The sequence below is a fragment of the Vitis vinifera genome, chromosome 15 (genome assembly GCF_030704535.1).
Source record: "Vitis vinifera cultivar Pinot Noir 40024 chromosome 15, ASM3070453v1".
Lineage (NCBI taxonomy): Eukaryota > Viridiplantae > Streptophyta > Magnoliopsida > Vitales > Vitaceae > Vitis > Vitis vinifera.
In genome coordinates this window covers 15,728,953-15,751,228 of record NC_081819.1, presented here as the reverse complement: position 1 = coordinate 15,751,228, position 22,276 = coordinate 15,728,953, and the positions used below count along the sequence as shown (strand labels likewise).

Below are 22,276 nucleotides of genomic sequence, written 5' to 3'. Positions count from 1 at the left end.
AAGTACTGAAAAGAAAGAGAAACCCCCGAACTTCTCGACGTCGCTTTCACAGGAACAAATCGAAGAGGATTTACGTACCATGCAGGGGTCTAGAGCACCTACAAGACCAAAGAAGATGTAAGACATTGATGTTCAATCATAAGCTTTGTCGTGGGTCAATTTCATTTGTTTCTCAATATCTGGGTTTTAGGGTTTTCGTGAACTATGCCTAATGCCTTCTCAATATCTAAAAACTAAATTTTAGAGCACGTATTTTATGTCATTTTCTTGGAACCTGAGTAATGAAAAACATGGTAGGTTAGGTTCTCTTTTTCCTCCCTTTTCCTAGTCACCAAACGGGGGCACGCATATCCTTACAGATTAAAAAGGAAATTGGAAAAATTGCAACATGCTTGAGCAGCATATTCACATGGAATCCTCAAGCTGATAACCAATCCAAAGATTTGGTTCAAAACAATTGAAAAAAAACTATAAATATTAAAATTCCCTTATCAGTCATTAAACTTTTCTAACACATCTTCGAAAATATGTTGTAACCATTCATGATTATAGTGGGTGCATGTGAATTGGGAAAAACAAATGCCAAATCCATACTAAATCCTTCTTTATAATATCACTAATATCTTTTACAAATTTAGAATATTCTAAGCTCCATAAAATCTATTGGACTTGGTCTTGTATACCGCAACTTAAAATAATTGAGACTTCAAATCAAGAGAGGACGCAAAGAATCATGTTTCTCTGCAATCCCATCTAATCTGCAAGCAGCCCAATTGGGTGCAGTCCATAAATCAAAGCACTGGAACAACACACTGTAAGGATATGTGTGCCCCCGTTTGGTGACTAAGAAAAGGTGGGAAAAAGAGAACATACCATATTTTTCATTACTCAGGTTCCAAGAAAATAAGATACGTGGTCAAGATTTTATTTCTTAAACATCCAAAGGAAAAAAGAGAGAGAGAAAATGGACCTTTCACGTTGTATAATTCACGTGTAACTCTGTTCAATCTGGAACCCGGAATAAGCCTCTGAAAAGCATCAAATGAGAAGGTATTAGGCATAGTTAATAAAAACCCTAAAATCTAGACAATGAGAAACAAATGAAATAGACGCACGACAAAGCTAATGATTGAACATCAATGTCTTACATCTACAATTCTTTGTACATTCTTGGGTCCCTTCTTTGGTCTTGTAGGTGGTCTACAGCCCGTCATGGCACGGAAATCCTCATTGATTTCTTCCTGTGAAAGCGTGGCCGAGAACTTCTGGGGTTTCTCTGTCTTGTCAGTACTTCTGGTCATGGGCCTTTTTTGGGACTCTTGCTTCTTTTATGACGTTTTGGTTTCCGGCGTGTTTTCTGCTTGAGAATTTCCTGATCCATCTTCTCCCGGCCTTTGATTGCATGGTCTGGGAGCTGTCACTTCTGCTTTTTCTTCTACTGTTTCCTCATTTTCTTCCAACTGTTTCTTCTTTTTCTTCCCCCGTCTTTCTCCACTGGTTCATCTACTTCTTCCTTTTCTTTGCGTTTCAGATCTTGGGAGTCTTACTACGCTCTTTATTCATTCTATTGCTCTCGCTCGGATCTAGATTCCAATTTCCGATCACTTGGCGAGGATTGGTACCTTTGCTTATTCGGTTTTTCTTCGTTGTCCAGCTCAGGCGAGTCCTTTGATTCCGAGTTTCTTCTTCTTCTTTTTCCTTTTCTTTTATTTATTCCGCTTCTTCTTCATCGTCGTCTGTTTCTTCCTTCTCTTCTGATTCTTTTTCTTCGCTTGCCACCATTCTTCAATCGGGTTTTCTTCGTTTTCCTGCTGGGGCTAGGTCTTCCACTCCGGGTTTCTTCTTCTTTTTCTTGTTCTTCTACTCCATCCCCAAGTGATAGTTATCAACGGAGTTGTCGACACTAATTTAATTTACTCTAATTTAATATTTTAATTATAAACTATTTTAATTTATTATAATGAAATATATAAAGTCTTACTTAATTATTTAATTTTTTTAACTATAATTAAAAAACTATTTTTATTTTTTAAACTTTTAAATATATAAATTAGTAAATTTGCATGGATAAATGGACCAACATGATAGGTTGAACATGTCTAAATGGATTCGATCATATTTGGGTTATTTTGATATGATTAAATAAATTGGATGCTAACATAAATATATTCTATCAAAACCCATTAAAATTTGTATCATTTTCGAGAACGTATTTATCAAAACAACTACCCCTAATTTCATCTTACCTCGAGAAACCTTGGTCTAAACTCATCAAGAAGTGCTTGATGATGGTAGGATTAGGTACGTGACTAAGAGATGCACCAAGACTATATGTTGACTCGTTATTAGAGTTATGATTATCTATCTAGTTATCTCTGATAAGAAAAGAAATGTAATTTGTTTAATTGATGAAAAAAACTTCATGATCAGTTTTCTTACTAATACAAAATCTCATGATCAGTGAGAAGGAAAGTAAAATTTTTGTTGAATCTAAACTTGCTTCCTACTAGATTTGTAAGTAACATTAAGTTTATATATGCTTTTTTAAATATATTTATTTTATTTTCTCTCATGCACAAAAGAATGAAGATTTTAAAAATGTATAAGTTTGAATTCAATAAATTTTAATTCCTTATATGCTTCTCTAAATTTATTTATTTAATTTTTTATACAGAGAATAAAAAATTATAAAATATATGAAGTTTTAAATAATTCTTTTAATATTTAATTTTCTTTGTACTTTGGAGTAAAGAATTTTTTTTTCTTTTTCCTTTTTTTTTTATGTAAAAAATGATGGATGAAGTTGTGGTATATTCATTCGTTGATCAATAGATCTTAATATGCATAGTATATATTTATGCACATAAAAGTGTGTATTTTACATAGCAGGAAATATAATTGTAGCCAGATTGGAGGAGATTTTTTTCTCTTGAGATGTAGCTTGATCTTTGGAGATTTTAGTCTCTTAGGCTATAGCTTGACCAGAGAAGATTATTATAGGATTCTCTTGAGTTGTAACCTGACCAAAAAAGATTATTATGTGATCTCTATCTTGGACAAGCCCCCTCAAACCAGTGTGTTGTTAAGGATAAACACCTAGTTTATCCTCGAGTACTTGAAAGGTAGCCTTAGGTAATGACTTGGTGAAGATATCAGTAGGTTGAGATGATGAAGGAATGTGTTGTGTGGTAAGACTACTCATTGCAACTTTTTCTCAGACGAAGTGAAAGTCGAGCTCAATGTGTTTCAATCTTACATGAAACATAGGGTTAATTAATGAGTGAAGTGCACTAATGTTATCACAAAATAATTGTGGTGTTTGTGCCAAGGGAATACTAAGATCACGAGCAAGGAATGTGATCCATGTTATCTTAGTTATTGTGGAGGCCATAGATTAGTATTTGACTTTAGTATCGAATAGTCTGAAGGTTTCGTTCACCCAAGATTTTCTGTCCGATGACTCAAACAATGATTTTGACACTCCAAACTATGGGTTTTGGAAAGGTGGAAACCGAGGCTCTCTCTTTCTCTCTAGATGTGGAAAACGACTGTCTAAAGCCATGGCCAATCCCACCACTACACATTGGCTTGCAATAAAACGTATCCTTCGTTACCTTAACAGGTACTTCTTCATTTGGTATTCACATGCAGAAATCTCATTCTTTGGATGTTCACATCTGCAATGATGTCGATTAGGCATCATGCCCATATGATAGAAGAAGCTTCAACGGCTACTGTATCTTCCTTAGACCGAATTTGGTATCCTGGTCATCTACAAAGTAGAAAATTGTCTCCCAGAGTAATGCTGAGTCTAAGTACTGTGGCATTGCTGCTGCTACTTCATAAATTGTTTGGATTCAATTTGTGCTGAACTAACTCTGCCTCGCTCCATCCTCTCTACCACTTCTCTGGTGTGACAATCAAAGTGCAGCTCACTTAGTTGCAAATCCAGTTTTTTATGCTAAGACAAAGCATATTGAGGTGAGGTAGACCTTCATTTTGTTCATGATAAAGTTCTCCAGAATCAACTCAGCATTTGGTACCTCCCGTCCTATGATCAAGTTGCTGGCATATTCACTAAACATATCTCAAGCTCCTAATTTTTAAGTTTTCAAACCAGGCTATTTATCATCCCTAAACCTGTGAGCTTGCGGGGATGATATACATCAGTTTGCACCATCAACAGGTGTCTCACCTACAAGAAACCATATCTACACTGAAACAAACTCAAGGCTGCTAAACGACTCAAGAACTTCAAGAACTGTTCAGGAGTTAGGAGTCTGTTGGAAGGTTCAAATAGTTACAGTAAAATATCAAGCGTAAAAAACACCAATGCAATAGGTGTTTCTTTAATGAGAAAATAGAAACTGCATTTCTAATACAAAAGCTTACACATGTTAGGAGTCTCATGACTTGCCTATTAAAAAAATGCTTTATTAAGATAGGTTTGAATCTAAATGTTCACAAATTAATGTTTTATAATCTCTTTTGCAAGCGACACACACTCACACACACGCACACACAAATATATATATAAAAAAACTTTATTAAAGAAAAAACAATTTCTTTATATGCTAAAACATTGTTTCTAGAGTGTTAGGAGTTGTGACTTGTCTCTTAAAAATGTCTTATTAAGATAGGTTCGAATCTAAATGTTCATAAATTAATGTTTTATAATCTCTTTGGCAAATGGTGTACACACAGACACACACACACATACACATTGTTTCTATAGTGTTAGGAGTATCGTGAGTTGTCCCTTAAAAATGCTTTATTAAAATAGGTGTTTGAATCTAAATGTTCACAAATTACTGTTTTATAATCTCTTTTGCAAGCGGGGTATACGCATGCGTGCGCACGCGCACGCACACACATATCTATATATATATATTCTTTAATTATATTATTTTGATATAATTAAATAAGATATTTTTAGAAGTTTTGTTTTTAGTTAGAAGTTAGATGATAATCTTGGAATAAAGAAACTTTATTAAAGAAAAAACAATTTCTTTATATGCTAAAACATTGTTTCTATAAAAAGCAATAGTATTTTAACCTATATTTTAAGTTCTTTGGACAAAAATTATTCAAGTGTATCTAAAATTAAACTCTCATTTTTTATTTTTTTTATAAAAGCTAATTCCTAAGCTTTATTTGGATCCATTTTAGAGAACTCGAAAGCTCTTTTTTAAACTTAATAAGAACTTTTATACCTATTTAATTCATTTTGTTCAAAGAACTTATGACTTAGATTTAATAATAATAATAATATGAAAGCTAAGAAATGTTGCTTCTTTTAGAAGCTTTATTTTGGCCTACTAAGAAGTTCTTTCATGTTTAGTAAAATTTTACTATATTAATAGTACTTTTAAAAAATTATGATTTTGACTTCAACTTTTAATTAAAGTAAAAATAAGAAGTTATCACAAATAAGGCTTTATAAGTCATTGCAAACAAAGCTTGAACTCTTTATGAAAGTTGTCAAGTTCAATATAAACTTGACGGACTCTATACAAACTTCATAGACAATCTACATGTATATGGATGAGAGATTTGAATTGTGAGGTACTTAGTAATGGCTACTACACAGATTAAATGTTCATATTTGAGTTCAAATTCACCCAACTATTCATAATTTCTAGTATTAAACGATCAAGTACAAGAATTATTATATTTTTATTATTAATGTTTACGTAAAAATATAATGCAAAAAATCTAAATTCTGATATAGAAAATATTTACATACTGAAATCTAAATATTGCTATCTCTACATTTTGACAAGTCATAATAAAACCCACTTCAAATACATGCGTTTGCCGGGAGTCGAACCAGTGTCTATTGCTTGGAAGGCAATTATCCTAACCGTTGGACTACAAACGCTTGATTGGAAGTATTACAACAATCTATACTTAATCAAACTTGAACTTTTTTAAAGATAAAAATTACTACTATTTTATATAAAAAGCCTTCTACTTTTTATATAAAACTAGTAAAAGGTAAGTGCGATACATGTGAGAGGTGCACATGAATCGAAATAAAATTAATCATGCATACTAAATTTGTGCAAGTATATTTTGATTGTTTAAATAATTTTTAAAATATATTATATATGGTAGTACATTATTTATTAGATAATTAAATTTTATATTTTTGATCAAGTAATTTATAAAATATAATTATTTAATTTATTTTAACCACACTTTTAAATAATAATTTCATAAATATCATATGTATATACCAATGACATATAGAAACAAATAGGAACTCCAAATTTGTTTGGTTGATAATCATAAGGGGTTAAAGAAAAGAAATTAACATGTGTCCTAGATTTTTCTTAATAGTAAAGCTATCCTTCTCCTGGCTGCGACAATTTGCATGGTCTGAAGTGAACTTTTCACTGTTTTGAAAACCAAATAACATAAAACAAAATTTCACCCTCGTTTCACTATGTCTTTAAGAACCCACAAAATAGAAATGAGACTGTCAAAATAGGTTCAGTCAATAAATTATACCTCTATGGTTGTATGGACCAGAAATTAGTGTGTACAAACAAATCCAAGAGAGATTCTGCAAAATATCCAAAAAAAGAAAAGCATTAGCATGCAAACTATTCAAATGGTGACGAACTCCTCAAGTGTAAAGACAAAATTAATGGTGGAAGTTAATTGTCTTACATGGAAAATTATCTCATTTAGTGGCCTTCAAGATGGTGTTGACCCAGTCATGACAAAAATGTTGTCTCCTATCTCCTCTATCCAAGGTCCAACTAAAGATGCTTTGGTTTCTTTTTATTTTTATGTAGGTTTCTTTGTTGCATTCTTCGTGGACCTGCTTGATTTCACTTTGACCTGCTCCCCTTGGGCAATTGAGGATCAAATCTCTACTCAAGCTCCACACCTTACGACTGCATTTCTCTACCTCAGATTCCATTTATTTCACATTGATATTCTTTTTTTCCATCTCCTCCTCCCGTTCTTTCTTTTGCAAATCACCAGAAGCTATTGATTTCTTTACATCTTGTTCAATCACTGTTTGAAGGATATTTGCCTCAGTCAAAATTTCACATGATCATGAAGTTGGTTCATTCTCCAGATCAGAGTCTATTTCCCAGGAAGACTCCTCACTGGAACTGTAATGGGTTGGTGCTTGGCTGAAGCTGCGATGTCCTTTGTTTGTGTGAGGATTCAGCTTCAGATGTTTGAGGCAAGACCCTTATGACAAAGGCAGAAGATAAGAATAAAGGAGCCTGAAAATGTTGCAGAAAAAGAGAGTAGTGAGATTCAAAGGGAGCGAGATGGATGAGGAGGATATGTAAAATTCTACAAGGCACAAAACTAGGAGGCATTAATACTAATAGAGGAAGATGGTCTTACATCCATAGTTCACAGAATCTTCTTGATTCAAGGGCTCCAGTTAAATGACTTCTGTATTTTTCCCTCACATCTCTTCTGCTCCACTTCCATTCTTTTCCGACTCCCCTCATTCCTTCTTCAGCAACATCATCGGAAGCCACTGATTGCTTTGGACTAAGAAGGATCACTATGTTCAATGGTGTTGATTTCTTAGATAAAATTGTGGAAGGAATGAAAACATCCTATTCTTGATCCTATTGAAGTATTTTTTTTTTAATTTGCATAGTTGCTGCTCCTATGGATCTGACAATCAGAAAATCACTTCTCATTTTATGTACCAAGCAAGGACTGGGAATCTTTCTAGAGTTATTTTCTATGTTGCCAACACATGAGGAAGCATAATGCAGACTTTGATCCCAACATTATAAATTAAATTATAGCATGCAGAAATAAAAGGTAAAGAGAATTGGAATTGAAACTTACTAATTAAAAGCAGAATTGTTACCAGACTGGCTGTTGGAGCTTGGCATCCTGAGCAACAGATATCCAGGTCATAGTACTTCAATAACTTGGCACTAGAGTCGCTATATATATATATAGCATTGAACCTTTGAAATTAAAATGCTTCACCGATGTGGGATTAGAGCGCAAACCAGTGACTTTTCAATCAGTCATGTTGATAGAAATTCTTTGTATTATAATTTGAGCTCCCCGGATTGGGCGATTGTGAAGCCCATCCTTCTCAGCCTCGGAGAAACCAGTGGCCCAGGTTTCCTACGTGGCTTCCACTGTCACTATGAGAGCTATTTATGCCTCTTTGCCATTCTTCTTGTTGGTTTTTTGATAGAAACAGAGTGTAGGTTCTGATAGAAACAGAGTGTGGAAACTCTTTGGAAGCAATAGAACGTTGAGGAATCTGAAGTTATCTTTATTAAGCTTCAAAGCACTTATTTATACAGCTAGCTTAAAACAGAAAAATATAAAAATAGCAACAAACTTGCTACCTATAGATAATTCCTAAAGAATAGAAACAACCAACAAACTTCCTAAAGAATAGGTAAATCTTCCACATGACTAACTTATTTGACTACTTCCACTTCAATCTACTCAGCTCCATGTCAACAGCTCCTATGACATGTCATTCAACACTCCTCCTTGTCTTTGGAGCTGCAAACTCCAAGCCTTTGCCTTAAGAACTCATATCTAGCTTTGGGAAGTGGTTTGGTTAAGATATCAGCATTCTGACTTTCTGTTTTGCAGTAGACCAACTGAATTTCTCCCTCCTTCTGTACCTCTCTTAGGAAATAGAGTTTCAGCTTGAAATGTTTTGTTTTTCCATGGAACACCGGATTATTTGCAATTGAAATTGCAGCTTGGTTGTCTATGAGTATTTGTGTGCTTTCCTTTTGCTCCATAAACAAGTCAGCCATTAATTTCCTAATCCAGAGAGCCTGATTCACAGCAGCGGCAGCAGCTACATATTCTGCTTCTGCTGTAGATTGAGCTATGACTTCTTGCTTTTTGGAACACCATGAAAAAATAGCAGAACCAAAGCTGAAACAATAACCTGAAGTACTTCTCATGTCATCAACACAACCTGCCCAATCACTATCTGAATAACCATGGAGAGTAAAGTTTTTAACTTGACAAAACCTCAAACCATAGTCAATTGTACCCTTGACATATCTAACAATTCTTTTTGCTGCTTGAAAGTGAATTTCACTAGCACAATGCATGTACCTTGAGAGTAAACTTACAGCATTCATAATATCTGGTCTAGTTGCCGTTAGGTACATCAAGCACCCAATAATGGTCCTGTAAAGCCTTTCATCAGCTTTTGCAGCTCCATCTTTTTTGCAAAACTTCTCATTTTGATTCATTGGAGTTGCACTTGGATTGCACTCTTCCATCTTGAACTTTTTCAGGATTTCCTTGGCATATTTCTGTTGACATATGAAGATCTCATTTTGCTTTTGTTGTACCTCCATGCCAAGAAAGAATGTCATCCTCCCAAGATCAGTCATCTCAAAAACATCCTTCATTTCCTTTTTGAAATTGTCAATTTGCTTCATACTGCTTCCTGTCACAAGTAGATCATCAACATATAACGATACCACAAGTGTTTCATCACAAACCTTCCTGAAGTATAGAGTAAATTCACTTAGGCTTTTTGTAAAGCCTAAGCCTAACAAATGTGAATCAATCCTACTGTACCATGCCCTTGGTGCCTGTTTTAAACCATACAAGGCCTTTTTCAGCAAATATACTTTCTCCTCCATTCCTTTAACAATAAAACCTTCAGGCTGCTCCACAAAAATTTCTTCCTCCAAGTATCCATTCAAGAAGGCTGATTTGACATCCATCTGATGTATATTCCAACCCTTTTGAGCAGCAAGAGCCAGCAACATTCTTATAGTGTCCAATCTAGCAACTGGGGCAAAAGTCTCAGAGAAATCCACCCCAAACATCTGAGCATATCTTTTGACAACCAGTCTTGTGATTACTACTCAAAAAGTGCTATTTGATAGCCTTTAATTAATCATTTTTAACACTTTTGAGTAGTAGTTTAGGCCTTTTAACTCAATTGGCATGTTAAGGATCCTTTAAAGCAATTTTGATCACTTTGTGTAAGTTTTGGTGTTTTTGTTAGTATTTTGATCACCAAAGCAAGTCAAGAATGAGGAGAGCTATGAGGAATCTTGGGCAAAGTTTAGAATTCAATTGCCAAGAGTGAATCCGGATTGCAAGGAGAAAAAGCAAAGAGAATCTGCCATGGAGCATATTCTTGATGACAGTCGTAGCAGCCACTTTTGGAGCACTTTCTGAAGTCCAAATGATGCAAGCTATATACCATTTCAAAGCTCAGGAAGTCAACAATCCAATGCTTCAAACGGTGTGCAATTTGGAGTTGAAACGAAGAAGTTGCAGCCATTACAAGCCAGTCACTCTGAAGTGTTGCGGAATCAGCCTTTTGTTGCGAGAATTTCGCAACACTTTTGTACAGTAAGGTGTTTCTCCTTCTGACGATGCACGAACCATGCCGCGAGAAGGGAGCTGGAAACTTCAAGGTGGAAGCCAACTTTGCAGCCTGGTGAAGATAGCTCAGTCTTGCGAAATAATTTCGCAGCCCTCTTGGGTGTCTGCGAAATTTCGCAGACACCACTTTTCTCCTGCGAAATGGCTCCTAAAGCCTCCCGAAGCTTGCTACCGACATTGGGAGATATTTTCCATTAGATTTTTGTTGTCTAAATCCCAAAATACTCCTTGTAAACCACCAATTACATGATTCCTTAGTTTTTAAGTTAGTAAAAAGACCAAATATCTTTGTAACAATTAGTTTTATATTTTGTTGATATAAATACCTCTCGGGAGCCTGTTCTCGGGGAGGAGTTCTTTTCTGTAACCATTTGGTAAGCAAGTAAAGTCTTTTTCTTTCTACTGCCTTACCTTCTCACTTTGTATTTTCATTTTATTTCTAAGTTATGAATTCTCTGAGGAGTTTTCCCCAGAGAATGAGTAACTAAACCTCCAATTCCTTGGAGCTAAGGTTGCCGGGGAAGGTTCCAAGTGCAAGAATGCAAAGCTTTGTGGTTTTAGTTTTTAATGAAGAGGAAGTGAAATCCTTTAGTGATTTCAATGTTTTTAGTTAACTTAAAACATCTTGGAGTCACCTGGGCCAACACTTGGTAAGGCAAGTGATTTCCAACCGTGGGAATGCACTAGTTTACCCCTTGCGAGCCTCTGGTAGGTGACTTCAAGGTAGGATTTTCTGGAATTACCAACACTTGGTAAGCTTTTGGACTCCTAGGAGACATCCATTAGTTATCTCTTGCGAGTTTGTGAAGGGGAATCCAAGGTTAAAGATCACCTTGAATGGTAAGTGCTCGTGAGAGGCATGAACCACTGCAAGTTGTATCAGTGAGAGAATTAAAGTGAAATCTAATTGAAGGAGTCTCTGTACATCACCGGTTAGAGGATTGACTATAAGTTGAATCTCTAATGCGAGGAAATGAACCATCTGACCGGAGCTATGTCTTTTGCATGAGGAACCACCCCAGTGAACCTAAATCTCCAAGGAATGCTTTTCTTCCTAAATTATTCCAAACTTCTGTTAAGTTAGTTAGTTTAAGTCTCAACCTTTACCAATCAAAGTTTGTGTTTTATTCCTTAAGCTAACCGTGAAATGAAACAAGACCAATTCACTTGGAATTGGTATCCTTGATTACTTGTTCATCATTCCCAGTGAACGATCCTAGAACCACTATACTATAGTAGCTTTGTATTTGCTACCCTAGTGTATGGTGTTATAGGTATAAATTTTGTTGATCACTTCCTCAATCAAGGAGCACCAGCTGAACACAAATCAGCTGAGACACCAATTGGGCATGAGTCATCTTGCCTTGTGTTTGTTTATAGAACCATCAGAATTGAGTTTGGTTCTATAAACCCACTTGACTCCAATTGCTCTTTTGTGTCTTGGTTTGTCCACTAGCTCCCAAGTTTGGTGTTTTTTTCAATCATTTTAAGCTCATCCTTCATTGCATCCATCCATTTTTTATCAGCTGCAGCTTCTTCATACCTTGCAGGCTCTATTATAGCAATATTGCACCTCTGATAGATATCAGAGAGTGATCTGGTTCCCCTGACAGGTTCATCATCAATATTGGCATTCTCCTCCTGAAACTCAAGCTTCTTATCATTCTCCCAACTCCAACTTTCTAATTCGAAGAATTTGACATCTCTGCTAACTATGACTTTGTTGTTTTCTGGAAGATAGATTCTATAGGCCTTTGATATTGAGCTATAGCCTATAAAGATCCCAGCTTCTGCTTTCTTATCCAATTTGTCTCTCTTAACATGTGGAATATAAGAGAAACAAAGACAACCAAATGTTTTTAAATTTTGCAGCCTTGGTTTATAGTCATACCATGCTTCAAATGGAGTCTTTTGTTGCAAAGCTTTTGTTGGCAGTCTATTTAGTAGAAAGACTGATGTATGTGCAGCCTCAGCCCAGAATTTCTTTGGCAGCCCTTTCTCATGCAGCAAACACCTTGTCATTTCCATAAGTGTTCTATTTTTCCTCTCAACGACTCCATTCTGTTGAGGGGTACAAGGTGTTGTAAGCTGGTGCTCAATGCCTGCATCCTCACAAAATTTGTTAAATTTCTCCGAGGTGTATTCAGTTCCATTATCAGACCTGATCACTTGCATTTTACATTTACTTTGATTTTCAGCCCAAGCTTTAAACTTCCAAAAGATGTCAGCAACCTCAGATTTAAATTTCATGAAATAAATCCAACACATTCTTGTGTGATCATCAATGAAAGCAATATAGAACTTACTACCATTCAGTGATGGTGTTCTCTGAGGTCCTCCCACATCAGTATGTACTAACTGCAACTTCTGAGTAGCTCTCCAGGCCTTGTTTTGTGGGAAAGGAAGTCTTGTTTGTTTCCCGTACTGACATGCTACACAGGTAGGAGGCTTCACCTCTAATTCAGGCAAGCCTTCTCCAAGATCGTTCTTCTTCATAAAGAGAAGGGCACTATGATGAAAATGCCCCAAACGCCTATGCCAAAGCATTGTATTGCTTTCTTCTTTGTGAATTGCAGCCTGCTCTTCTTGCATCAAATCCAAGGCAAAGCCTTTGCCTTTCATTTGAACTATAAATACCTCTCTGCCTTGTGCATCAGCAATCATGCACTGATTGTCCTCAAACAGCACCTTATAGCCTTTTTCCAACAGCTGACCAACACTCAATAGATTTTGATTAATTTCAGGAACATATAAGACATTAGAAATTAATTTCAAACCTGTGTGGCCTTCAATTGCCACTGTTCCTTTGCCTTTTACTGCAAGATATGCTCCATTTCCAATTCTAACTTTGGAAGTAACAGTTTTGTCAAGTTCCTTAAAGAGCCCTTGATCATAAGTCATATGGTTTGTACAACCACTGTCTATAAGCCAAGTTTCTGGGGAGCTGCTAGTGGCAAAGCATGATACCACAAATAGTTGCTCATCTGGAAGTTCTTCCACAGCAGCCTTGACTTCTCCTTGCTGCTGTTGAGATTTGCAAATCCTTTCCACATGCCCTAGCTGACCACACTTGTGACATCTTACATCCGGCCTCCACCAACACCTTTTTTGTGGATGATTGGATTTTTTACAGTAAGGACATGGTGGAAACTTTTGAGTGTAGTTGCTGCTGTTATTGTTGCTTTGCATCTCTTTTTTGTACTGAGATATGGCTTGAAATGCACCCTCCACAGATCCTTCTTGTCTCATAAGCCTCCTTTGTTCTTGAGCCTGTAATGCATTCAACAACTCTGCCAAGGTGATACTTGACACATCTTTTGAGTTTTCTAGAGATGATATTGTAGTCTCAAACTTTTCAGGAACTGTTATAAAAATTTTCTGAACTATTCTAGAATCAGAAAAGTCAATACCAAGAAGTCTTACTTTGTTAACAATACTAAGAAGTCTGTCTGAGTAATCCTTGATTGTTTCTGATTCTTTCATCCTTTGCATCTCAAATTCTCTAATCAGGTTCAGCACTTGCATACCTTTGACTCGTTCATTTCCTTCATATTCCTTCTTCAAGAAGTTCCATATTTCATTTGCTGTCTTCAGTGTCATGATTCTGGTGAAAATTGTGGATGAGACAGCTGCAAATAAACTAGCTTTTGCCTTTGATTTCCTTTGCCTCCTCTCATTGTGTAATTTTATCTGAGCCATAGTTGGATTGTCGGACAGAGGAGGAACTTCATATTCCTCACTAACAGCTTCCCACAGATCACTAGCATCAAGGTAGGCTTCCATACGGACAGCCCACACTTGATAATTTATTCCATCAAACACTGGAGGGGCTAGTGCATTCAGTGAAGCTTCTGAGGTCATTTTGGATATTGTTTGTAGGTTTTTTTGGCTCACTCACCTCACAAGTTACTCAAGAACCCAGCTCTGATACCAGATTTGTTGGTTTTTTGATAGAAACAGAGTGTAGGTTCTGATAGAAACAGAGTGTGGAAACTCTTTGGAAGCAATAGAACGTTGAGGAATCTGAAGTTATCTTTATTAAGCTTCAAAGCACTTATTTATACAGCTAGCTTAAAACAGAAAAATATAAAAATAGCAACAAACTTGCTACCTATAGATAATTCCTAAAGAATAGAAACAACCAACAAACTTCCTAAGGAATAGGTAAATCTTCCACATGACTAACTTATTTGACTACTTCCACTTCAATCTACTCAGCTCCATGTCAACAGCTCCTATGACATGTCATTCAACACTTCTCTTCCAAGACGTATATTCTCCACAGCTTGTGTGGTCTGCTAATCGAAACCGTCCAGTTCGATTTAATGCTACTCTACGACTCACTGAAGATGGAAATTTGATCTTAGCAGATGCTGATGGCACTTTTGTTTGGTCTACAAACACAGCCGGCAAGTCTGTTTCAGGCTTAAACTTGACTGAAACTGGGAACCTTGTGCTGCTTGACCGAAACAATGAAATGGTGTGGCAGTCTTTTGATCTCCCCACTGACACCTTAGTCCTTCAACAGAAGTTGGTTCCTGGGAAGAAGCTCATCTCCAGCGTATCTGCATCAAATTGGACTCATGGTTTGTTTTCACTTTCCCTTACGAATTATAGTGTTGCTGCTTACAACAGAATTTGGAAGGTTCCTTGCAACAATAATTAGATTGCAAGGAACCTCCAAAACAACCTTGTTGTTTTCTGATGGATGGATTTTGTACAATCATTAAAAATGTTCCTAATTACATTTTGTAGTCCCTCTCTCAACTTCCATGTTTTGCTATCTTGTTGGGCTAAAAGTAAGATATTTTATCATAATATGATGATATTGTTGTCTAATAATAAAAGACAATCGACTTTCTAAAGACTAATTTTTCACCCTTGTTTCTATGAGAAAACCAAATTATCATGTCAATTTGGAAAGTTATACATGTTTACATTTACGATAACAACATATGGTGTGATAACAAAAGATTTGGTTCCTTTTGAAATAAGTTCTTATCATATTGATATCCTTACCCTAAAGTAGTTACCAAAATATTTTGTGATATTCTAGTATAAATCGTATCGTTATCATTTCAGAATTGGTTATACATAAGAAAATTAAATTACATGATACCAATTCAATAGTTCATGGAACTTTTTTGCCAATATGATTTTCAAAGCTACTTGCTTTTCTATTTCCAAGAATCAACAGATTCGATACTTTATATTTTAAAAAATTATTAAACAAGAATAATTTTTAGTTAGTACTAAAGATATCAAGTATTTAATTATTTAAAATATCAGCCTATTCTTTTTCATTTTGGGTATTTCTTTCTTTCTTCAAATCTTCGCATATAATAATTATAGGTGCCAAAAATTGTGTATATATACTCTATAAAAAAAAAAAATCTCCCTTTTAATCTTATTAATCATTGCATTTATAGAATTACAAAATAACCACATTTTATCATGGATCCGAGCATTAATGAACCGCCAAAACAAGCTGAAGCTGATCAATGTTACACCTATGACTCCACCTCAAGCCCTTAATGCTACAATTTGGAAAGCAAATAGGTAATGGGGGCTTTAAGGATTTCACAAGGAGTCCCAAGTTACAAGTTTGAAAGCATTAGGTTTAATTAACTTGTGCTTATGTTGAAAATTCTTTGGCTAAGAACACTTATAGGTAATCTTTGTTGTGATAGCTTAATTGAAGGTCTTTTCATGGAAAGAATGAATCACAAGGATCCCCCTATCTTTAACACTTTTTTGAAACTTGTTAAGTCAAATTTTTGCTTAAATTCACTTGACTTTTCCTTTTTCACAAAATTCATCAACTTTTGTTTTTTGTTTTTTTTTTTAACCAAGCAAGTGAAAGAGTTTGCCTCAAAGTTTTCATCATCTTCCAAACATTTTGCCCTACACCCTCAGGTCACCACCTTGAGGTTCAACACCTGACTCGTTGGGATTTTAAAACTACAATTAACTCCCTATACATGGGGAACTACATTTTGATATACATATTTGAGAGTGGTCAAAGAATGTTGACAACATTTTGTTAAGACCCGTAAATCTATTCATCAGAATAAATTGCTACCCATTTTATAGTGGTACTCTTGCTTATTGCTACATGAGTGTAGGAGTTGGATATTGACTTGCTTTTTTCCATTGCTCTAATTGATTCCTTCACATGGCCCCTCAAGTTGGAAAGGCTAATATCAAAGAGGAAAATGTCATGCACTCCAAGCTTGAAATGGAACATTCCAAATTACTTCCAAGATAAAGGCTTGGGGAGGAGAGATATCATGTTTGCGAAAATATCCAATTGGTTTTAAAGTCATACTATCCAATTGAGGTCACTCTTATTATAGTGCTTCGGTTTTGGAAATTGTTTTGTGCAAAAGACCATGGGAGAGAACTTCAAGAGGAAGCGTTTTCCTTGGCATATTTTACATTTTTCAATCAAAGTTTTAAATCACCTCTTTTCTCCCTTATTTTGTATAATTCTCCACACATATCACTTCACAAAATCAATCCAGTGCACCTTAATTCACTTCTTAAATCTCAAAATTCATCTTTAGAACTATTTCATATTCCACTCAACTAACCTTATGCTCTTAATTTCTCTCTTGGGTTTGATGCCTAATAATAATTGAGATACAAAAATAAAAATAAAAATCCTTTATATTAAAGGCTTAATAAATTGCAGAAACATAAGCATTTTTGAAGTCATTGTTAGGGAGAGAATGGAAGAAGCTTCTAGTGTAGTTTGAGCATTTTTATGGAGTTTGTGTTAGCTGTGATCCGCTCACAATCACAGTAAACCCTTTTTTCACCTTTTCTTTCATTTACTTTTTTTAGTTTTATTTTGTTTCTTTTGTAGTTAACTTGTTTGTTATAGCTGTTAATTGTTAATTTTATTACCACCTTGTCTTTTTATAGTTGTTTATGTTAGAGTATTTTATTTGGTTGTCAATTTTGTTCATTTCTTACTAATTGGATACAACACACTTCCTTGAGTCTTATTTGTTTCAGACAACTTTGAATTTCATCAAATTTGGATTCAGGTTATTTAGAGTTGTAAAATTTAAGTTAAGTATGTATCTATGGTTGGTAAAGCTTTTGGAATGACTAATACAAGAAATTAGAAAGAGAATATTTTCTAATTTAATTTCTATTATATTTTTTTATTCCAAAAATTGTTTTTTGATACGTTTTAAAATTATGTTTATCTAAACATTTGTGTTTAATTCTAAAAAGATTTTTTGAAATATTTTAAAATTGTGATTATCTCTAAATCTATATTTGATTATAAAAAAAAATCTTTAGAATATTTTAGAATTAGGAAACTCTTCATAATTTAAAAAAAAAAGTTTTATAAATATAAATAGAGATATTCTATCTAAGAAGGGTAGTGGATTTTTATGACTCAATAGAGAACATTGTCATTCATCAAAAGTTTGATCATCTAACTCTCAAACTTATCTTTCTTGGGCGTAATGTTTGCCTACAATAAATATCAGAGATCTTTTCATGAAACTTCGATAAGAGCTTAGAGGGATCCATTATGAAGCAGAGGGAGTGCTATATCAAGGACGTGGAAAAGAAGTATAGGTGCTGACAATAAAAGACCCTAGGGAGTAGGTGTATCCGATCAAGTAAAATTGTGTACCATTTTCTCATATGTAGTGGATTATTTAACGGTTGAGAGACCAATCATGGTTTTTTACACCTAGTAGATTGCTAGATGGTGTTTCCATATTATATGTTGTGATTAATTTTATTTATATTTGCATAAGATTTTTGCTCTCTCGAAAGAATGAAAATAAAGGGACAATCCTAAAATAGGTAATAAAATATTAATTTAAGGTTTAATTTAAAGACTACCTATTCACCCACCTTTTTTATAATTTCATTATATCAAGATTAGTCAAAAAATTTCTTTTGATTGATAGGTAAAAATTATTTTCAATTTTTTTTATTCATGCATTTGTTCTTGATAACATGGAGTTGTCAAAGGAAAGAAAGTATGTTTTTATTCACCTTTTGAAAAAGTTTTTATTGATTGGAAAAGATTGCATTAAATAAAAATAGTTGAATGGAAAACTCAAAAAACAAGACTCTTTGTGTAAAACTTTGTCCCTTGAAAAGGCAACAAGAAAATTTGAATTAGATTAGTTGTTCAAATGAATTCAACTTATTGGGTGCAACTTGGGGCTGAGCCCACGTTCCCAACTTAACAAACTTGGTTCTCCGCACTATTGCCATTAACAACTAATTAATGGTTCCCCAGGATTTTGATTAAAATTTGAGGTAATATCCATAGCTTATGAGGGTTTTCCTGGAATGAAAAGTACCAACTAGAAGGGACATAATTGATTCAGTTCTTCTAGGGGAAGCTGTTCAGAATCATCTTTGGCTACAGTCCAACAAAGAAACTACAGTCAGTCCATTTCCATTCAAGGAGCAAAACCAAACACCATTAAAAAGGAAAAATAAAAGGTAAACATTAATTAGACTCCATCAGAAATGCACTTGTATCAGAGAACAAGATAATATCAAATGATGTGTAATATTTAGAGCGAAAACATTAGATTTAAAAAGAAAAAAAAATACACTTACCAAACTCATCAACTAATAGCAGCACTAGGAGTAAAGCAGCAAGAATAAGGAGGATGGCATCCCCAAAAGTACTTATGGTGTTGTAACTTGTGAACAAGGAATCTAAATGTATAAATTTTTCCTAGATTGTGCACATAAAGACTAACTTTACAAAGGAATGGAACAACAGAAAAGAAGGCTTTCTGATATTATTCCACTACTTGCAATAAAAATTTACAGTTGACAACAACAAAGGAACATATGTTTAAAGTAGTGCCTGCAGATTTTTATTGTAAGAGAAGAAATAAACTGTGTAGCTACTAACCATTTTAGCACTAGTAAGGAAAGTCCATCCATATTTTACTTTCTTTTTATAATTTCTTTGATAATGAATGATGTTAAAAACTACATTAATTCAGTGTAATTTAAATTGATGATCAGTTGAAACTTTATGATGCATTTAGAGTCTGTTAGTTGTTAAAGGCATAAAAGCCTTCTGGAGCCTAGGTGGAAGGCACACAGCCCACGGTGTACTTAAGTGCAGAAATGAGAGCAACCCTTGTATTTTTAATATATCCTTTCAGAGGTACATGTATGTACATGCAGACATGAAAATGCAGCAGTGCGATCTATTCATGATGAAAACAAATTTCGAAGGCAGCTCAAGAAATTCAAAAGAACAACCAAAAAGCAAGGAAGAAGAGACAAAGAGAGAGAGAGAGAGAGAGAGAGAAGAAACCTATCCCAGAGTGTTGTAGTATGTGGCTCATATTTGAGTCAAAAGACATATGAAGAAAAATGGGCAAAATGCTAGAGCGAAGCGGAGTTCCTAAGGGTTAGTATAAATATCCTTTTATGTAACCCTAATTTGAATATAGTGAATATCCTCTTTCCCTATTCCCGTGGACGTAGGCAATTAGCCGAACCACGTTAAATCTGCGTGTTCTCCTTTCTCGTTTTTCTATTTTTTCACCATTAATCATTGCATGGATTCCAACACAGAGTTTCCAACATACTCTAGGCAATGTCCTTGGAAAGACAAATAACAAATGAAATCAATTTGTTAATAGTTTTTATGGGTCTTAGCAGAAAAATAGCTGAGGCAGAAATTTCAGTTGAATTGAATCTATTAATATATATTATGGGTTCAAACAGAAAAATAAGTTAAATGAGTTGAAACTAAAATAAATTTCTGGTGATCGCGAGAACGTCTTAATGATAATTGAATCAGTGACTAGGTTTCGGAGTGATTGATGTCTTTTGTAACAGGCAATTGATAAACTTCCTTTAGTTCCAGGTGTGCTTGAGATTGTAGGCATTGGCAACACTGGGGTAAGTTGCTTTTACTTTAATTTCAATTGAAACCTACAACTGAAATGAGTAAATAATAGCTCTAAAACAACTTTGTCACAGCAGCAGCTGCTCCAGTACTAGGAATTATATGGAGGCCTCCTCTGGTTCAAGTACCAAACCTTCCACACCTAACCCTACTATGCTGCTCTTCAATTTCTCCCTTTCTTATTAAATCAACTAGTGCTTGAAGAAGAAGAAGAGATTGAAAATTAACCATAATCCACTATTATGAAAATTGGAATCTTGATAATTAAAATTGGATAAACCACCACCTAAAGCTATAGAAAGGATGTGAAATCCTGAATCAAAGATAAGAGATTGAAAACCATAATCCTTACCATTTTAAAGAAAAGAATACATGTGGTTGAACAATAGAGTTCCTGTGGTGGTGGAGATGGGTTTGATTTCATAGTGACTGTGGCTATAGTTGGATGGTGATGATGGTTAGTGATGGTGACTGAATGGAAAAAGTAGCTATTGATGAGGATGAATTTCCTAAACAATGATAATTGTATAGGTATGGAAGTTGGTACTGAGTAACAAGGTTGATGAGGACCAAGATGTGCAGTGGGTTCATAGATCGATTGGTGACTAAGCTGCTATTCAAGAGACGAATCGAGGAAACCAGTGATGTTAGAGATGTCGTACTGACTCCAACCACTATTGGAGAGGTGGGGATTGTGAGGATACAATGAATATTGAAGTTTATGTCTCTTAATCCAGAGTTGTCTCTTAGGTTAGGGAAGATGAGGGTTTGGGGAAGTCAAGTAGTTTAAAGTTTTAGGAGCAGGAAAGACTTCTAAAATTGTGCTGATCATCTTGGATCTTTTTGAGTTTCAGCCTTAGGCCTCTATTAAACTTGCAAGAATAAGCCATTTTAATTTGTTTAATGTTGACATTTTGGTCCACTCTGTACCTCCTGAAGTGTCATCCTTTACTTCAAATATGATGCTGTTACGAAAGGGCCGATAAATAAAGCATCAATAATAAAGCTTTTGTTAGTAGTGTGGTACTGACCAAGTTATGGCAAAGATATCATCTACAATCTCTTCTGGTAAAAGCGCATCTGGTAAAAGCAGGTTTCTTTGTTTTAGTTTCAGCAACCTACTTTCTTTCACTTGACATCTCCCCTTTGGCAATTGAGGATCCATCTCAACTCGAGCTCTATGTCTTCCTTCGATATATCTCAGCCTCAGATTCCCTTGTTTTCGCACTGATACATCATTTTTTTTTTCCTTCTCTTCTCATTCTTTCCTATGCGCAGTAGTCAGATGTTATTGATTTAATATATTTGTAGTCTGTCCACTTATTATTTTTAAGGATACTGATGGAGCAAATCATGCACTCACCAGAAATTATGGAGCAACCACGGGAGAAAAATCTGCAACCAGCTTCCATTATGCATATATTTATGCATAGTGAACACAGCAATACACAACCATTTTTTACATATCTTCATTTATTTTTTATGGTATCAGAACACTGAACCTCTGACAAGTATTTGATAAACACCAGCTTACACCACTCAAGAGCAGTACCGAACCTACAACTGATAGCAAGATTAGTTTAGGTTAAGTTTCAAGTCAGTTCATGGAACTGACTTGCTGTTAGCAACAAAATTATTCTTAGGAACAGTATCTCACAACTGTAAATAAGAAACGTCCAAGAATAATAATAAATAAGCCTTCATTTTCTTGATAATGCAAGAACTCTGAAACTCTTTCATGGTATCAGAGCTCCTGTGGCTCCACTGCATGCCTGCATTTTCTTTCAACGATCCACAATCCCTTCCATCTCCAGAGAACAACCGAATCTTATGGCTTCTTCAACACAAACCACCCCAGATGTCATCTCTCAATTGTCATCCAGCACAGCTCAAACAATGCAGATGCTGAATCATCCACTCCCTATCAAGCTGGACAAGAACAACTACATTCTCTAGCACACT

At 35.0% G+C, this 22,276-nt stretch overlaps 1 protein-coding gene and 1 non-coding gene across 2 annotated transcripts; one reads left to right on the top strand and one right to left on the bottom strand.

The window, feature by feature from the left end:
• Window positions 1-5,809: 5,809 nt before the first annotated feature.
• On the bottom strand, window positions 5,810-5,881 carry TRNAG-UCC (transfer RNA glycine (anticodon UCC)). The gene has a single exon. It is a non-coding gene; the product is annotated as a tRNA-Gly (tRNA).
• An 8,730-nt stretch (window positions 5,882-14,611) lies between these two features.
• LOC104881829 (EP1-like glycoprotein 4) lies at window positions 14,612-20,923 on the top strand. Its single transcript, XM_010663154.1, has 3 exons — window positions 14,612-15,034; window positions 20,245-20,307; window positions 20,846-20,923. Exons 1-3 carry the CDS (start codon window positions 14,612-14,614, stop codon window positions 20,921-20,923), a joined length of 564 nt encoding a protein of 187 aa, XP_010661456.1.
• The last annotated feature ends 1,353 nt before the right edge of the window (window positions 20,924-22,276 follow it).

Coding starts and splice junctions, on each gene's coding strand:
- LOC104881829 (XM_010663154.1), top strand. CDS start 14,612: ATGTCAACAGCTCCTATGACATGTCATTCAACACTTCTCTTCCAAGAC. Junction 15,035..20,244: donor CTTACAACAGAATTTGGAAG/GTTCCTTGCAAC, acceptor CTTTTGTAACAG/GCAATTGATAAACTTCCTTT. Junction 20,308..20,845: donor TAGGCATTGGCAACACTGGG/GTAAGTTGCTTT, acceptor ATAATTGTATAG/GTATGGAAGTTGGTACTGAG.